At 45.5% G+C, this 18,035-nt stretch overlaps 1 protein-coding gene across 1 annotated transcript in view; it reads left to right on the forward strand.

Moving 5' to 3' along the window:
- The window catches only part of CDH4 (cadherin 4), a 1,028,403-nt gene that overhangs the window by 628,017 nt on the left and 382,351 nt on the right, over positions 1 to 18,035 (forward strand). Inside the window, exon 4 of the mRNA XM_063146852.1 lies at positions 12,596 to 12,772. Within this exon, the coding sequence (XP_063002922.1) occupies positions 12,596 to 12,772 (177 nt within the window). The remainder of the gene's footprint in view (positions 1 to 12,595; positions 12,773 to 18,035) is intronic.

Consider the following 18,035-nt stretch of genomic DNA (forward strand, 5'->3'; position numbering starts at 1 on the left):
ACAAAGCCCATTGAGTCCGCTGTTCTAATGGCGCTGCTTCTCCTGCACACAGCAGGAGGGAGCAGCAATTCTGAGCTTAAAAAAACCCATCGGACATAATGAGGGGGTTTTTTGTCACGCAAGGAAGGCCAGAACGGGCGGAAGGCATGCAGAAGGCAGACGACGTCATGTGAGGGACCTGAGCAAACTCCGTGAGTGCCCAGTAATGAGCATCCAATAAAACACTCATCGGATGGAGTTTATAGACTAGAGTCTTCACATTTAATTTGTCCTCCCAGTTGGTGGATCTACTCATGAGTAGGCACCCTGGGTTATCTGCCAGGAGGAAGCTTTTCCAAGCCCAGCAGATCCAATGCCTTTTGAGGCTTTGCCTGAAATATTGCAAGTCAGGCAGTGGCCTAATCTACACCAAGCAGGATATAGCACTATGAAAGCGAGATATAAGAGGCAGGATCTTCACTACAGCTTTATAGCGGAATTGAAGAGAACTGACCACTGTTGGGACCCATGACACAAACCATATACTGCTTTCATACTGCTATAGCCTGCTTGGTGGGGCTCCTGCCAGTGAATTCCTCTATAATGAACAGTTCCTTTGTGTGTGCATTGGGTGCATATTCCTGCCCTCTACCGTGCACTTAAAACAATGTGTGATGTGGGCTGTGGAGATACATGCAAAACTATGATTTGACATTCTTGTCCTCTATCACCACCTTTTTTAAGGGGAAAGAATCATGTAAATTGAGTGTAGGGATTTTGCAAGAGTCTGGTTGTGGCTGGAGCCTCAGCGATTTCTCACCCACCCACCCCGGGGATCCCTGCACTTGCACCGAGTAAAAATGGTGGCTATTTATGTAAATTGTCATTTATGTAAAATAGCGTCTGTAAAGAGCAGTTTATCCAAATTTCAGGCATAAATGGTCTAATTATGCTCATCTTGGCTACTGGTAGCTATACATGGAGCACTGGTAACCTGGATCCAGAAGATAATTCATGCTGCCCAGAGAGAAGGGAATGTCCATCTTGCTTAAAGGAGGTGGAACAGCCTGTTAAAACAGCAGAGCAAAGCCTTCCGTGGATCCTTGTTTTGAAAAAGTATAGGCCAGGGACCTTGGCCACAGCTAGACCAAAGGTTTATCCTGGGATCATCCAGGGTTCACCCCTGCCTGAGCACTGGATCCCTTGTGTGTCACCTAGATGAACAGGTTTGACCCCTGGACGATCCAGGGATAAAACTTAGGTCTAGCTATGGCCCTTGTTTTCCTGTGTCCAGGAAGCTTTAGATTCTCCTGCGTGAACTGGATTTTCTTCATCCATTTCAATATGGCTTTTGTCCATGCATTGGAATGGAGACTGTGTGGGTTGCCTTGGTATACAACTTTTGCTGGGAGAACAACAAGGGCAGTGTGACCCTATTGCAACCATCAGCTTTCAAAAAGTTGTCTCTGAAGGTTGAGCGTCGGAGATACTGCTTTGTACTGCTTCTCCTCCTAGCTCCCTGGTAGATTTCACAAGATGGTGCTGAGGAATGATGGCTCAATTCCCTTGCTATGGGGGTCTCGATTTTGTGAGAGCTCCGTTGGATTCCAGTTAGCTTCCTGGCTCAGTTGCAACAGGGAGGTTTTTATATTCTTTCCTGCCCAGATGGATCTAACAGGCCGCTTGGGTCCAAGTCTGGAATATTTTTTGCCAAGAGGTTGCAGTGATGTGATTCACCCCCACCCCCAGGTCAGCAGTTTCTTCCGGCTTTAAGATGGAATTCGGATAACTTTTGGGAACTCGAATTTTGCTGATTTGCATATCTCTATGACCATATTTGGGATATCCTCCACAGCTAAACTTGCCTGTCACCAAGTTTGATGTCTCCGCCCCCTTTTTTTTTTTTGCACCAGGCAAAGACTGTATAAGAATTGCAGCATCTCATATAGTTGATTTTAATGATAGTTTTATAGTGTGGGCAGTTTTTATTGATTGGGGTTGCTGTGTGTGTTTGTGTGTGTGTTTTGTTACTTTGATTATAGTGTTTTATGGTATTTTTGTTCTTTCAATTGAACACTGCTGAGGGAACGTATGTTGAAGGGCAGCTAATACATTTACTTAGGGTGCAATCCTTTGTCTGTTTAGACAGAAAAATGTCCTACAATTCTCACTATTCTGGAACCACCATGGCTGGCTGGGGAATACTGGGAATTATAGCACTTTTGTCTATCCAAAAAAGCGTAGGATTACACCCAAAGTTTTTATTTTTAAAAAAAGTAAGACAGAGGTACAAAGGGAGGAATAGAAACAGTAATGGCAGGTCAGGCAACAGAATCGTTGGCTTTAAAAATCAACAACAACTTTACTGCCTTCCCAAAACAGTTATTATTTGTTCATGTAGCAAAAGCAAGATATTACCATACAAGAATAGGTACTGCTCCCTTTATGGAGCCAATATTTATAAACTTAATAATCTTTACCCTCTTTCTTATGCTCAGAATGGTGGCTTATTTTCCCCGAACAGTCATGTGATCCAAAGAAGGCTCTTAAAGCTGGTACAGAAAATCTGATATGTTATTATGTAAATGGGCGGGTGATACGCTTGGCTGGATAATAATGTCCAGATGTCTCTGTAGCCAGGGGCTGACTAATATCAAAGGCAGGTTGGCTGGAAGGGGAGATCTGCCAGCTGGCTGGACTGGTTACTGCTAACTGTAGCGTAAGGTGAAAGCTGGTATTGTTTCACACTCACTGGTTCTGCTTGCAGCCAAATGAGGAGGCTGTGAGTGGCTCTGGAGTCCTTGGATTGCTATTGGAGGTTGTAGCAAATGTTAACTACATGGTCTTAGCAGAATCACAGAACAGTACAGTTGGAAGGGACCTATAAGGCCATCAAGTCCAAGTCAGGGCGAGCGGCTGCTGTATGTTCAACAGGGGCTTGTGTGGCCCAGTTTGTGGGGGGCCGGGCTCAGGAGCGGCGGGGCAAGTGCTCACCACTTTTAGCCACCCCGACTTACAATCAGTTCCGAACTTAACATTGAATTAGTAATATATCGATCCACGCTCACTACAAAAGAGAACATTACGAATGGGCACATTTTGACTAATGAGCCAAGTAATATGTGCGGTTCCATATAGGCATGCACTTTTGTTTTGTTTTTTGCTTTTTATGGTGGATATCAACAAACAGAACAGAAAATACATCGTGAAAATGAGAGAACCCCCCCCCCATACATTACTTATATAAAATTATCATCATTTCCCTTTATTTATTTAAAACATTTGTATCCCACCCTATATCATTAAGATCTCGGGGCGGCGTACAGATAAAAGCATACAGTATAAAATAATAAATATACTCAGCTAAAAACAAATTAAACCATGAACCAAGTTAAAACAATATATAGTTTAAAAGCAGTAAAAACAATTAAAACAGTTAAAACAATGTGCCATCTTAATAATAATAATAATAATAATAATAATAATAATAATAATAAATTTCTTACTTGCCTCTAGTAAGTATAAAATACAAAAAATATTGATTAAAAACACAGTTGTTAAAACTTCCTAAAAAAAATCCTAAAAGCGTCCTAAAATTCCACTGGATAGGCCTGCCGGAAGAGATCAGTCTTTATAGTTTTCTTAAATGCTAAAAGACTGTTAAGTTGACGAATCTCCTCCGGCAGGCCATTCCACAGTCTGGGAGCAGCAGAAAAGAAGGTCCTCTGGGTAATACCTGTGAGCCTAGTTTTGGCTGGCTGAAGGAAGTTCTTCCCGGAGGGCCTGAGTGTGCGGGGCGGATTGTACGGGAGAAGGCGATCCCACAGGTAGCCTGGACCCAAACCATGTAGGGCTTTAAAGGTGATAACCAACTGTCAAGGTTCCTCTTTTACCCGGACCCCTTGATCAGCTCCTTAAAGGTATCTTGCCTCTTAAAGAGCTCTTTTTCTCATCTAATATCTTTTTACCTTCCCCTCTTAGTAACGTGGGGTTTTGGCTTTAGGCGTGGTGTAAATGACACTCCTGAACACCAGGTTTTAACAACAAATATTTATTAGATTATATGATATAAGGCAAAGACACATCAACTTAAGACATTTACTCAAGCAGAGCTGTAAGACTTTAAAAGGCATTTAAAATAGAAATAAAAGAAGTAAAAACGCAGTTTCCTCTAGCCTATCTACTCTTTCACCTGTAGGCTTTGGCTTAGAGTCCCTTCCAGCTTTCTCTTGGCTGCTCTTCTTCAGAGTCTCTCTCCTCGGCTCTCTCTGCAGCTCCCCTGAACAGTTAATTCCACCCCTTTTATACCCTCCCCTGAGAACTGAAACCATACAATCAGGTAACCTAAAACTGGGGAAATGAAACTTAACTCCTTTAGGGGGAAAATGAAACTCAAGAATGCCCCCTTCCATCAGGAGATTTTTGGGCTTCAGGCTTAAACAATACCCAAGCCTGTGTAGGCCTCAAACCTTCACACCAACACTTTATATTTCTCCCGGAAGTGAATTTAACCATTTAAGTCTTTGTTAAAAAGCCATGTTTCCATCATATGTACTGTTCAAAAAAAAGGTGGGGGGAGTTTTACAAAGGTTTCAAGAAAAGCAGACCAGATATCCGTATATTTATCCACTTGCAAGTTGCATCTAGGTAACATCCGTTCAAAAGTTGATAATATCATTAGGTCCTTGATCCATTGCATTATGGGAGGTATGAATTTGTCCTTCCAATGTGAAGATCCATCTGCGCTGACCATGTGTTAACTTCCAAGAAGCCAGTAGGTAATTTAGGAGGAGATGCACATTGTTCCATACTATAGATTGTTTCAGTACAAAGTACTAACCAACGGACGGTTGCTCTAGCATCTGTATCTGAAGCTTCTATGGATCTCAGGTTACGTCTTATTCAGCAAACAAATTTGTTTTGGGTCTATTGGACTCCACAACGCCTTTTCAATAAGGGTTTGTCTAACTTGCACAATTGTCGAAGATGTAATGCATCTAATGCTTCTTTAACTCCTATGTTTTGGCAATGCTCTGTAGTTGCCCCTTTTGGGGAGGAGGTTATAATAAGGATGAACTATGCACTTTCGTTCTTCAGATGCAGTGTATTATGGGATTTCTAATGTTCACACTGTGTAACCACTGGATTTTTGTGGTTTGGGGATGCTTGAAGAATTCAGTCTTCCTGAATTCTGATATGAACTGACCCAATCTGCAGCAGCTTGACTAATGGATGGATCAGAAGATAGCTATCTTTCTGCTTTCACACTGCCTGAACATCCTGGTGGAGTTCTTCGCTCACAAACGTATCAAAGCACATTTAAAAATGTGCATGTTGAAAGGAAATATGTTTTGAAAACACATATTTTAAAAGAAGTTAATGTTTGGAAATGCGTATTTAAATATGTATTTAAATGAATGTTTTGTGCAGAATGTTGTGTTTAAAAATGTAAATTAATGCAGAAATAGGGCAGAACAAACAGTTGGGTGAACACATGTGGAAGTGTAATGATTCGTATATTCCTATGTATATGCAGGCATGTTGTAGCGTGTGGTTTGATGTATTGAGAGCTCTTTGGCTATAGAGGACTGAGAAGCAGAGATACCAGAATAATTTAGGATTCAGCATAGTTGTTGAAATTCTCAGAGCAGTGTTCAGCACTCCAGTATTCACTCTGAATCCAGTTTTAGCTGAACTTCAGTAGCAAGCCTTCATCTCTTTGCAACTGCCTTCCAATCTCCATTGCAGAGTGGAGCATCTATCTGGACCAATATTTCTCTGAGATAATTTTCTGATGTATTTTCAGAACACTTTGGAAAATTCAGCCTCCCTCCCAGAGAATATTCTGCAAAATCCCTCCCTCCCTCCAATTTTGGTCTTGGCAAACAGGGGTTGGATTTAGCGACTTCTCTCCTTACCAAATTTTATGTATGTATGTATGTATGTATGTATGTATAGCCGAAGCTCTCTGGGCGGTTCACAAAAGTTAAAACCATCAGATACAATAGCTGAAGCTCTCTGGGCGGTTCACAAAAGTTAAAACCATCAAATACAATTCAGGGTATAATACAACAGTATAAAAACACAAGATAAAAGTACAACATAAAAGCACAACCAGGATAAAACTGAGCAGCAATGCAGAGATTTACACAGATTTAAAATGCAAATATAATAGGGGTGTGCACGGACCCCCCGCTCCGCCCCGCGGGCTGATCCGAAAATTTCGGACCGGCCCGCTCCGCCCATACTCCGCTCCTCTTCGCCGCGGAGCTCCGGCTCCGAATCGGAGCTCCGCAGTGGAGGGGGGTGGCGCCAGGTAAGACCGGGAGGGGGGGTACCGGGCCCTGCAGCCGTCGCTGCCCATGTGGTGACGGCAGCAGAGCCCGGTAAGGGACCAAGGGGGAGGGGGCCTTACCTGCCTCCGTCCGCATTCCCTCGGCTTCTTCAATTGAGCCCGCTGTTCAACCAGGAAGTCTGGGCCTCAAGTGCGGCCTAGACTTCCTGGTTGAACCGTGGGCTCAATTGAGGAAGCCGAGGGACCGCGGACGGACGCAGGTAAGGGAGAGGTGGGGGGGGTTACCCGGCCCTGCCGCTGTCGCCACATGGGCGACAGCAACAGCGGCAGGGCCCGGTAAACCCCACTTACCTTTCTGGCGGAGCTCCGGATTGAGGCGAAGGATCCGCCTTCACCTCAATCCTCTTCGCCACACTCTGCCGCCCCCCCCAATCCTCTTCGCCTCTGCCTTAAGGGCAGGCAAAGCCCCCCGCTCCGCTCCTGCTTCTCCGGTTCGAGGAGAAGCGGAGCACATCCCTAAAATGTAAAACAGCCAAAGTTAAAAGACTAAAATGATAAACTGTTAAAATATCAGGAAAATAAAAAGGTTGATAACTGCTGTTAACTACTATACCAGATATCTAAAAGGGGCTACAAGTGCATAGCTCAGGTTAAGGCTAGAATGTAGGAAAGGTGCCTCTAAAACAGGCATAAGGAAAACTGGTACGTTCCAGATGCTTTGGACTACAACTCCCATGAGCCCCAGCCAGCATGGCCAATGGCTAAGGATTATGGGAATTGTAGACTGCTGCAACTGCCCCTGCTCCAAAATAACAGAAAGGTTAGTTTAGATTGGCATTTCATGTGAGGGGCCATAGCTGAGGGAAGAGGAGGCCAGAAGGTCCCAGGATCCATCTTCAGGCTTTCCAATTAAACAGGTTCTTGGATAGCAAGAAAATGTCAACCCGGTGTGTGGCCACTGTAAAGAAGGCAAACTCCATGTTAGGCATTATTAGAAAAGGAATTGAGAATAAAACTGCCAGTATCATATTGCCTTTATACGAATCTATGGTGCAAGCACACTTAGAATACTGTGTACAGTTTTGGTCACCATACACACAAACACATACACAAACACACAAACCCAAAGAGCTGGACAAAGTGTAGAAAGGGGCAACTAAAATGATCATCGGACATCTCCCCTCTGAGGGAAGGTTACAACAGCTAGGATTGTTCAGCTTGGGAAAAAGGAGACTGAGCAAAGCCATAATAGAGGTGTACAAAATTATGCATAGTGGATAGGGAGACATTTTTCTCCCTCTCCCATAATAGAACCAAGGGTCATCCCATGAAGCTGACTGGTGGGAGATTCAGGACAAATAAAAAGAAGTACTTCCTCACGCAGCACATAGTTAAATTATGGAATTCATTACCACAAAATGTAGTGATGGCCACCAATTTGGATGGATTGAAAAGGGGGTTGGATAAGTTCCTGAAGGAGAAGGCTATCTATGGCTACTAGCCCTGATGGCTACCTGCTACCACCAGTATCTGAGGCAGTAAGTCTATATGCATCAGTTGCTGGGGGACATGGGTGAGAGAGTAGTGTTGCACCATGTCCTGCTTTGCTGGTCCCTGGTCGACAGCTGGTTGGCCGCTGTGTGAACAGAGTGCTGGACTAGAGCTTGCCCTCTGTAGGTACAAACTATGAGCTTGAGATCATAGGTCTAGCGTAATCAGAAATCCTACAAATAGCACACCCCAAGGTGTCTCTCCTTTAGAAAGGGATGGTTGCAGGATATTTTCTCTTGGTGCTCATGTGCAATTTCAGCCTCACTTGCCTCCATGATGAGAAATAACTGATCAATACACAGAATGAAACCAGCTCCATTGTTTGCTGCCCTTGAACATGAACCTGCCGAAAGGGTGGATGAATCACCAGAGGCCCTGTTATATGTATCGCATCCCCAAAGAGGTGAGGTTGGTGGGTACTCAAGACAAGGCCTTTTGTGTAGTAGCACCCTAGTTGTTGAACTCCCTCCCCGGGAAGAGTAAGCTACCTTCCTCTTCATTGTCCTTTAAATATCTTGTGAGGACTACATTACTCTGCCAAGATTTTAAGAGTTAAGACAACTCTCTGATTGTACTATTAATCCCAGTTTTTTGTTGGATTGTAGGGATGTCAAAGGAATCTCGCTGAGCTTTAGTCACCTTGGCCCCCTTGATTTTCACATCCCCACAAGCTGGCCTGACTCAATCTGGATTGAGTCAGGCCAGCTTGCGGATTTCCATTCTTTTTTAAAAATGATTTGTGTAAAACAGTTTGCGCAAATTGCAGCCATAATGCTGTCGTAATCTGCCCATATTGCAGCTGCAATTTCGGTTATTTGCCCAAATTGCAGGCACAATGTGTGCCAATTTCACAAACATGCAACCCCTCCCTAAAGTTCCTGGATTTCAGGAACAGACACACACACACCCAGTTTGGCTTGCAAATGCAAACCGAGTCAGAGGCGCCATGGGAGTCCATCGGGAACAAAAAAAGGGGCAGATTTCCTGGTGATGGACATCCTTATGGTATTGTAGCATTTTCCTTTCTGGATTTCCTTGTTCAACTCTCTGTGTATACCTTATTCTTTTTACTCTTTTTATTTGTATGTTGCCTCGAGAACTCATTGAGTGGAGGGGCGACCTCCAGTATACTAAACGAATAAAACTAACATGAAATCCTTGCCGAGGGTTTTATTATTATTATTTGAGAAAGGGAGATCAGGCTTTGGTCAGCCTGCCAAGTCCTCCCTTCCCCTCCTTTTCCCTCTGGCGCTGTAAATTGGAAGCATGATGAAAGAAAGGTGTGATATCACACTTCTTGCTCGACTCTCAAGATGGTGAGTAGGACCATGCCAAGGCCGGTGGGGATGGAGGGGGAGAAGCCTTTTGAAAATGACCAAGTCAGCGCCTTCTCTGCATTCCAGACAATCAGCCTCAAAGTCACGTTGATGATCCATTGTAATGTCGGAAAACCTCATTAGAAGTGACAAAGAGTCACGTTCCGCTCACTTCCCATCAAATATTTCTGAAAGAATGAAAAGACCAGGATGGTCTTGCTGAGCCGATGCTAATTACTTCAGCATCCAAGAGGGCTTTAGGATTCATGTTAATTCTCAGCTCTCTCCTTAGCTCTGATTCATTCCCCTGTGTAAACTTGCCAGAGCGCAAATTATTTGACCACCCCTTCATAATTTGTCCCTTGCTCTCGCATGCCAATTATCGAAACTGACCCAAACCTCTGCTCTCGGAAGATCCCCCAGTTGGGAATTGCAAGTTGTTTTTGAAAAGGGTTCCATTTCACATAGCAAGCACGGACTGTGTTTAGGTTCCATGGAGGCATAAATATGTGCCGTCCTTCAGAGTGCCCTTTTTTAAAAGGGTACTTCATATTAATGAGGACAAGAAATGCACATTCATAAGCAGTCATTAAGCAGGGGAGCTGGGGAAGCCCAAAATGTAAAGGGAAGGAGCTAAGCAAACATGAGCAAGAGTTTATTAACAGGTTGTTAAGCTTAAGAGGGTCTCCAATGTCTGTGTTGTAAACCTGTTGGAAACCAGTAGAGGCTAGTGGCTCCGATGTCAGTGGGCCAGTGGATCTTTTCTGGGTTCCGGTCAGAACTCTGGGGGAGCTATCCAAGGTGCTTTACATATTACCAGGTAAGGGCATAGCTAAATGGAGCAATATCCTGGGATCGCCCTGGGATCGTCTTTGTACGTTCACATGCCGCACAGGGGATCCCGGGAGCAGGAAGGGATGATCCCACCTTTGGCCCAGAATATCTCAGGGAGGGATGATCCCTCCCTTTTAGCCCGCTTTGGTCTTAGAATGATCCCGAACCATGGAACATGTGGCCGGGCATTGCGAGTTGTCCTGGCTCCTCGCGAATAAACGCAAGGAGCCGAGAGCTGGACACAGGGTGCAGAGCTCCTCAGGAGCTCTGTGCCCATCAGGGGTGGGGTGCGGGGAGCAGGGAAATTCGTTTATTTTTTTAAAAAAACCCTCACATTTGCCATTTGAGTGCTTGTGTGCTCCTTTTTCTTTAAAAAAAACCAAAGCAAAATGGCGGGTTCAATGTCCTCTTTCTCCTAGGACGTCGTGCACCATGTGTAGACAGAGGGGGAGATCTCGCCCTAACCATATCACGAGATCATACCCCCTTCATTGCACTAGACCCAGTAGGTCTAGCCATGGCCTAACTCACTGGGCTGAGCACCAATTTCAAATCATGATGTCCTTACGTCAAGGCTGGGATCCACAGATGAATGGTCACATGTGCCAGCCATCACTCGGAGGTATCCATGTGGAACTGAATAGATGGTGATTAAGACCCAGCACATTCCAACATATTTTGGACCATGGCTGTATGAAAAAAAGCATTTCAGTTTGACTGGAATTTACCCAGTACACACCTCCCATTCACAAACATGGATGCAAAAACAATCTGTGGTCAAAGTCCATACATTTCTGAGCTTGCAATGTGGTTTATGAGTGGGAGAAAAAGCTGTACTTCTTGGTGGGTACTGAAATGCACACCAAAATGCGCACACATTTTCATGTGAGCAAAAAACCCATACAGCTTCCAATTAGTAGACTCCGCCCAAGGGCTGGAATTCGCTGAGCTTGCAGCGGCTCAGCCTTCAGACTTCGGCTCGCTTCCAGCTTAATCTGCATCAGGACAGGCCAGCTCAAGGATTATTCTGGCTTGTTTGCTTTCTCACAAAAGTGTGTACAAAGTTCCGTGATCTGTGTAATTTGCACAAATTGTGGAGGTCATTGACCTTATTGGTGTGAATGACATCTGGAATTTGCACAAATTCCACAAATTGCAGCTGCAGTTTGCACAACTTTCTATTGACGGATTTAAATATGCACACACCCTTGCAAAAAGTTGCCAACCTGGGCAGGCAGTGGGAATCCATCAGGCCCCAAAGGGCCAGATTTTCAAAGTATAGACATCCCTGCTTGCTAGGGGTGTGCACGGACCCCCCGCTCCGCCCTGCGGTCCGATCCGAAAATTTCGGATCGGCCCGCTCCGCGCCGCTCCGCCCATACTCCGCTCCTCTTCGCCTTGGAGCTCCGCAGTGGAGGGGAGTGGCGCCAGGTAAGGCCGGGAGAGGAGGGCGGGGGGGTTACCGGGCCCTGCCGCCGTCGCCGCCCGTGCGGCGACGCCGGCAGTGCCTGGTAAAGGACCAAGGGGGAGGGGGGCCTTACCTGCCTCCATCCGTGGTCCGTCGGCTTCTTCAATTGAGCCCGCGGTTCAGCCAGGAAGTCTGGGCCGCAAGTGCAGGCAAGTGCTGGACCGCGGATGGACGCAGGTAAGGAAGAGGAGGGGGGTTTACCGGGCCCTACCGCTGTCGCCGCATGGGCGACAGCGGCAGGGCCCGGTAAACCCCACTTACTTTTCCGGCGGAGCTCCGGATCGAGGTGAGGGATCCGCCTTCACCTCGATCCTCTTTGCCACGCTCCACCGGCCCCCCAGTCCTCTTCGCCTCTGCCTTAAGGGCAGGCGAAGCCCCCCGCTCCGCTTCTAATTCGCCGGTCCGATTAGAAGCGGAGCACATCCCTACTGCTTGCAATCTCATATGGACCTGAGTTGGAATGAGCTTCAAGGTGGAATTTCAAGAATCTCGACGAGCTTGGGTTTTGCTGATTCACACATCCCTATTTTGGACCCTCCTTACTGTGTTATGTCTGTCACGTGATGGGCCCCTTCAGACAACCTTCTGTCCCCCATGAATCCCATTCTGTTGTAGCTGCAAATAAGTCAGGAGCTCTTTAAAATTCCAGGCTAGTGAAGAGCTTAATGCTGTGTAATGGACCTAGACCTACCACTGGTAATGCTGGGCTTGTTTCATTTTGTTCCTGTGATTGATTATATTTATTAGAAATCTGCAGATTTTATCCTCCGAGGGGCTGATAAAGCTTCCTGCAGTTGGTATAATGAAGACAATCCGTCGTGGAGGAAGGCTTGATTGTCTAATGACAGCTCCGTGCGTTGGTAAAAATGAAGCTGTGGCTAAGATGTCAATAAAAGTGCTGGGTGCTTTTATAATGCAGAAATGTTGGCTTCGTTGTAATAACAATCATATTGTCCTATGCAGCTATTTCTCAACCCAAATGAGTTTCCACATCCTGGCGAGTTATTTTTCGTACATGTGTCGCGGAGAAAAATAACTAGATTGTGTTGGGGGGGGTTTATTTATTTTTATTTTTTTTTAAAAAAAGGAGCTAAGTAAAAACAAAATAATGCTTTCCCCCTTCTTCTTCTTCTTCTTCTTCTTCCAATTCAGCAGAAAGGAAAGAAAAACGTGTCGGCAGATCTCACACAGCAGCCTGGCGACACGCTGCTGCCCTGGCGCCATCACCAGAATCCGCATGGGCTCCGGCGGCAGAAACGTGACTGGGTTATCCCACCCATCAATGTGCCAGAAAATTCGAGAGGACCCTTCCCACAGCAGCTGGTTAGGGTGAGTGAAATGGCTGAATAATTTATACCCGTAATCGATTGTCGGTTCGATGGCGCGCACTGTGCGTTTCACAAAGTTTGTTGATGAGTCGCCTTCAGAGGGAAAGCTTGTTTCTTCCAATCTGAGTCAAGGGAAGGTTTGGTTCGGTTTCGGGGACGAAGCATTCGTAATTCCAGGTTGCAGTTTCAGAGGTGCTGAATTCTGAAATCACAGTGCTATTATTACTTTGTTGGGTAGGCCACTTCCCCACATGCAGGTTACCAAAGCAATGTAGTAAAAGGAATGCAAACAGTAATAAAAGGAATCCCCTACGAGGGAAGGTTACATCAACTAGGATTTTTAGCTTGGAAAAAAGGAGGCTAAGAAGAGACTTGATAGAGGTGTACAAAATCATGCATGGTGTGGAGAATGTGGATAGGGAGACGTTTTTTCTCCCTCTCTCAAAATACTAGAACCAGGGGACATCCCATGAAGCTGATTGGTAGGAGATAAAGGACAAATAAAAGGAAGGACTTCTTCACACAATGCATAGTTAAATTATGGAACTCACTACACAGGAAGTAGTGATGACCACCAATTTGGATGGCTTTAAAAGGGGGGGTTGGATAAATTCCTGGAGGCGAAGGCTATCAATGGCTACTAGCCCTGATGTTTGTGTGCTATCTCCAGTATTCGAGGCAGTAAGCCTGTGGGCACCAGTTGCTGGGGAACATGGGTGGGAGGGTGCTGTTGCACCATGTCCTGCTTGTTCATCCCTGGCCGATGGCTGGTTGGCCACTGTGTGAACAGAGTGCTGGACTAGATGGACCCTTGGTCTGATCCAGCAGGGCTCTTCTTATGTTCTTATTGAAGCATCACCACAATAACAACATGTAAATTTCAGGTTCAGTGACCGATGGATAACCCACAAAAGTGATATCCACAGACAGCTGAGATTCTGTGCCCTGATCCAAGATATGGAGGCTTGATGTTCTGAAAATGCTTTGAGGCACCACTGCTCTTGACTCTTCATCCCCCTGCCCCTTATATATTTATTTATTTATTTAGCACGACCTGTGTGCATAGTGCTTCCACGAATAGGTGAGACCTTTGTTGGGTTCACAATTTAATACAAACTTACAAAGTATGCACTCCCCAAAATATTTGGGCCTTTCAGAATTTCTTGATGCAATTCACACACACACGTACACACAGCACAGACACGCTGTGGACAAAGACTATGTGGAATAGGAAAAAGTGTGCACAAATGCATAAAGATGTCTCTGTTGGAGGAAATCACTTGGAGAAAAGTGTGCGTACTTGGAAAAATCTGTACAAAATTATGTATGGATTTCCATTCAGAGGTTTCAGGAACAAAATTGCAAACTAACGAAGAAAGGTGATGGGATGCATTTAATGTTGGGAAAAAGAGGAACTGAGCAGAATTAAACTTGATAATTTCGTTTATCCCTAGATGCTTTGCAGAGGATAAGAGGTCAGGTCCTTGCCACAAGGAGTTTACAGTCTCAAATTGGACACAGGGGAAACAACAGAGGAAGGGGAGCAGTGGGAATGTGAAGAGGTAGCAAAAAAAGGAAGCAAGATGTGGCTGTTCCAGTTGCACGTTCTTGGGCTTAGTTACAAGTTGAGTTATAATAGCTTGTAGCTACAGCATTATGTATTTATTATTTATTAATGATACTGCTATGCCACTTATTATAATAAAATCCTTAAGTGGGTTGTAGCTGAAGTTGAGAGAGTTCCCCCGCTCCTGCAGTAGGGCATGGGAACTGTAAGGTTGTGCATAAGGCACCACAGAAAAAGTAGGGCACCCAACTGGGTCTGAGAACCCCCTATGGCGCGGTGAGCACTCAGCAGCCATCTCTCCTTGTCTGGCGCCTCCACAATGGAGGCTCCAGAAATTGCGCATTTCCTGTGCCATGTAAATGGCAGCTAGAAAGGCCCCTTTATGCAACAGGAGAAATCACGTAATTTCTGGAGCCTCCATTCTTGCAGTCAATGGAGGCTCCGGATGAGGGCGGATGAGCTCGCGGTGTCCTTGGACGCTCGCCAAGCTGCAAAAGACACTCACGCAGTGCTGGGAGGGAGGGAGGGAGAACAGCAGCAATGGCAGGGCGAGCGTCCGATGAAGTGGACCCGGGTGAGTTCACCCATCCCTAATTTTGAGGAGGAATCCGAATGACTAAAGAGAGGTGACATCTTTCAGGTTTCCTGGGAGGCAGTTCCAAGGGAGAAATGGGGGAGGGGTCCTTTAAGGGAGCAAGAGACTTCTAAAAGAATAAGGGTTCTGGAGCTGGGAGAGCAAAAGTCGTAGGCAGAAATATTTCAGGATATAAAGATAAAGAAGCAAGGAATCTCATGCACACAAAGGGTCTTGGATTGTGGCAAGGCCATGCACTGAGAGCTCCTCCGTTAATTTTTTTAGTCCCTGTTTTAAAGCTGCCTAAGTTAATAGCCATCACATGTGGCCACAGATTCCATAAACAATGTGTTGTGTGGAGAAGTACGTTCATTGAGTAGGAGGTTTGAGTCAATTAACTCGAAGGTCCCTTCCGACTCTATGAGAAAGGGGTGAGTGATTTTGGCAACAGATTGCTGGATAGATGTGAAGTAATCTGGTTGGTCTTTGATCTGTCCTCCCCAAAGCCTTTGGTCTACTCTGTGCCTTTTCTTTCTGCTTCATTGCCTGGTGATCTCCCATCTCATAGTACCTTCAGTTAACAGGAGAGGCAGTTACAAGTAACCGGCCACTTTCTACCCTTTCCCACAACAATACTCAGGCAGCACTGTTTGACTGTTCCTCCAGCTGAACAAACCTTCCACTAGATCCATCATTGTCACTTGAGGCTCAGGTGACTGCAGTGGCATGGAGTGCCTTCTACAAACTCCGGTTGGTGGCCCAGCTACGTCCCTATCTAGATGGGGATAACCTGGCTTCAGTTGTCCATGCTCTGGTAACCTCCAAGTTAGATTACTGCAATGCGCTCTACGTAGGGCTGCCTTTGAAGACGGTTCGGAAGCTGCAGCTCATGCAAAATGCAGCGGCCAGATTGATTTCGGGAACCAGAAGGTTCGACCATATAACACCTGCTCTGGTCCGCTTGCACTGGCTGCCTGTATGTTTCCGAGCCCAATTCAAGGTGCTGGTTTTGACCTATAAAGCCTTACACGGCTTGGGACCACAATACCTGACGGAATGCCTCTCCCGACGTGAATATACCCGGTCACTACGTTCAACATCTAAGGTCCTCCTCCGGATGCCTACTCCGAGAGAGGCTCGGAGTGTGGCAACGAGGGATAGGGCCTTTTCGGTGGTGGCCCCCAGACAGTGGAATGATCTCCCTGACGAGGCTCGCCTGGCACCAACGCTGCTATCTTTCCGGCGCCCGGTTAAGACTTTCCTCTTTGCTCAGGCATATGGCGGCACATCTTAATCACCCACATGTTTATTTTTTTAACAGTTTTTAATGCTTTACGTGTGTATGATCTGTATTTTAGAGTTTTAAATTTTGTATACTTGTTTTTATCTCAATTTTAGAATTTTTGCAAACCGCCCAGAGAGCCCTGGCTATGGGAGCGTTATATAAGTGTAATAAATAAATAAATAAATAAATAAATAGGTACATAGTACTTGTACCAGTCATTCAGAATCTGTGACCAGCCATAATTCCCTTCAGGAAGTTAGAATATTTGAGATTATTCCATAATGTTACCATAGGCAATGGCACCCTTGGAAACCTCAGCATTACAAGCAGATAGCTTTTACTCTTATCTCAAAACATTTACAAAAGAATACATAGGAATGTTTGAATGACACAGAGTATATATGGATATGTTTACTGTCAATAGATGTAGCAAAACATAAACCCACACCGTATTTTTCACATCCACCGAGCTTTTCATTTTGGAAGCGAAAACAAATATTTTGTGAAACAAGTAAAGGAGGAAGTAAACGCCACCAGCAGACGTTTTGTCAAGTCGTCCTCTGGAAGAAAATTGCAACATAATTGCAAGAAATTTCAGAAAATAATTGGACCAAATGAGGGTGCATAATTTGCATACCTTGTCAGGAAACAATGCTTCGCGAGTCCTTCCCGGGATTAAAATGAATACTGTCATTACCTGCTCCATACTGATTAGCCGTTGCCTCACGAAGCGCATGAGACTTGGAAGCGCGGCTTGTTCAATCCCTCCAAGGTACAAGCGGTCTCGATAACATAAATTACATCTGAAAATTTACATTCTCAACCCGCTGTGTTTCCAGGATGATACACAAAATATAATGGGATGTTGCAGCATTCAAGGCTGGCTCGTATGGTCTTCTTTCTGTCCTCTCATTGTGTCGAGACACCGGGTGTGAGGCAGTTCAGTGAAGCGAGCAGGGTTTCCTCAGTTGCTGGAGATAGGAGAGAAAAGAACTTTGGGTGCTTACAGTCTTATAGCAAAGAAAACTCTGTCAGCCTGAAGAGCCATGGATTATTGCCATGCAAGGCAATGGGGATTCCTCTATTCATTTGTATAACCTCCAGCGCGTGTGGCAGCAAATTCCATAAATATCTATTGTCTAACCTTCTGGTTCTATTGTTCTTCAGTTCTTTCCAGCTACCATTTTCAGTAGACTCGAATCAACTATTGTTTCACTGCCGCATCCTACCCACCTGTATGTATCTGCTCAGACCTCCTCTGGTGCCCTTGTCAAAGTATGCTGGGTGGGTAGCTACAAGAGAGAGGGCCTTATCGGTGGCAGCTCCCCTCTTAAAGACATTCATTTGATACCTATGCTACTATCTTTTTGTTGCTGGGCAAAGACAAAGAGGAGGTCCAGGATCTCTTCTCAATCCTCCCAGACTTCAGGACATGGAATAATGGGCTCAAGTTAAAGGAAGCCAGATTCCAGTTGGACATCAGAAAAAACTTCCTGACTGTTAGAGCAGTACAACAATGGAATCAGTTACCTAGGGAGGTTGTGGGCTCTCCCACCCTAGAGGCATTCAAGAGGCAGCTGGACAACCATCTGTCAGGGCTGCTTTAGGGTGGATTCCTGCATTGAGCAGGGGGTTGGACTCGATGGCCTTGTAGGCCCCTTCCAACTCTGTTATTCTATGATTCTATGATCCCGGGACAATCCTGGGATATAGGGCTGGTCCAGACATGCCCCTGGAGATCAGGCCTTCTTAGTTGTGGCACCCTGCCTAGGGAGGTTGTGGGCTCTCCCACACTGGAGTCATTCAAGAGACAGCTGGACAACCATCTGTCAGGGATG

The sequence above is a fragment of the Elgaria multicarinata genome, chromosome 1 (genome assembly GCF_023053635.1).
Source record: "Elgaria multicarinata webbii isolate HBS135686 ecotype San Diego chromosome 1, rElgMul1.1.pri, whole genome shotgun sequence".
NCBI lineage: Eukaryota > Metazoa > Chordata > Lepidosauria > Squamata > Anguidae > Elgaria > Elgaria multicarinata.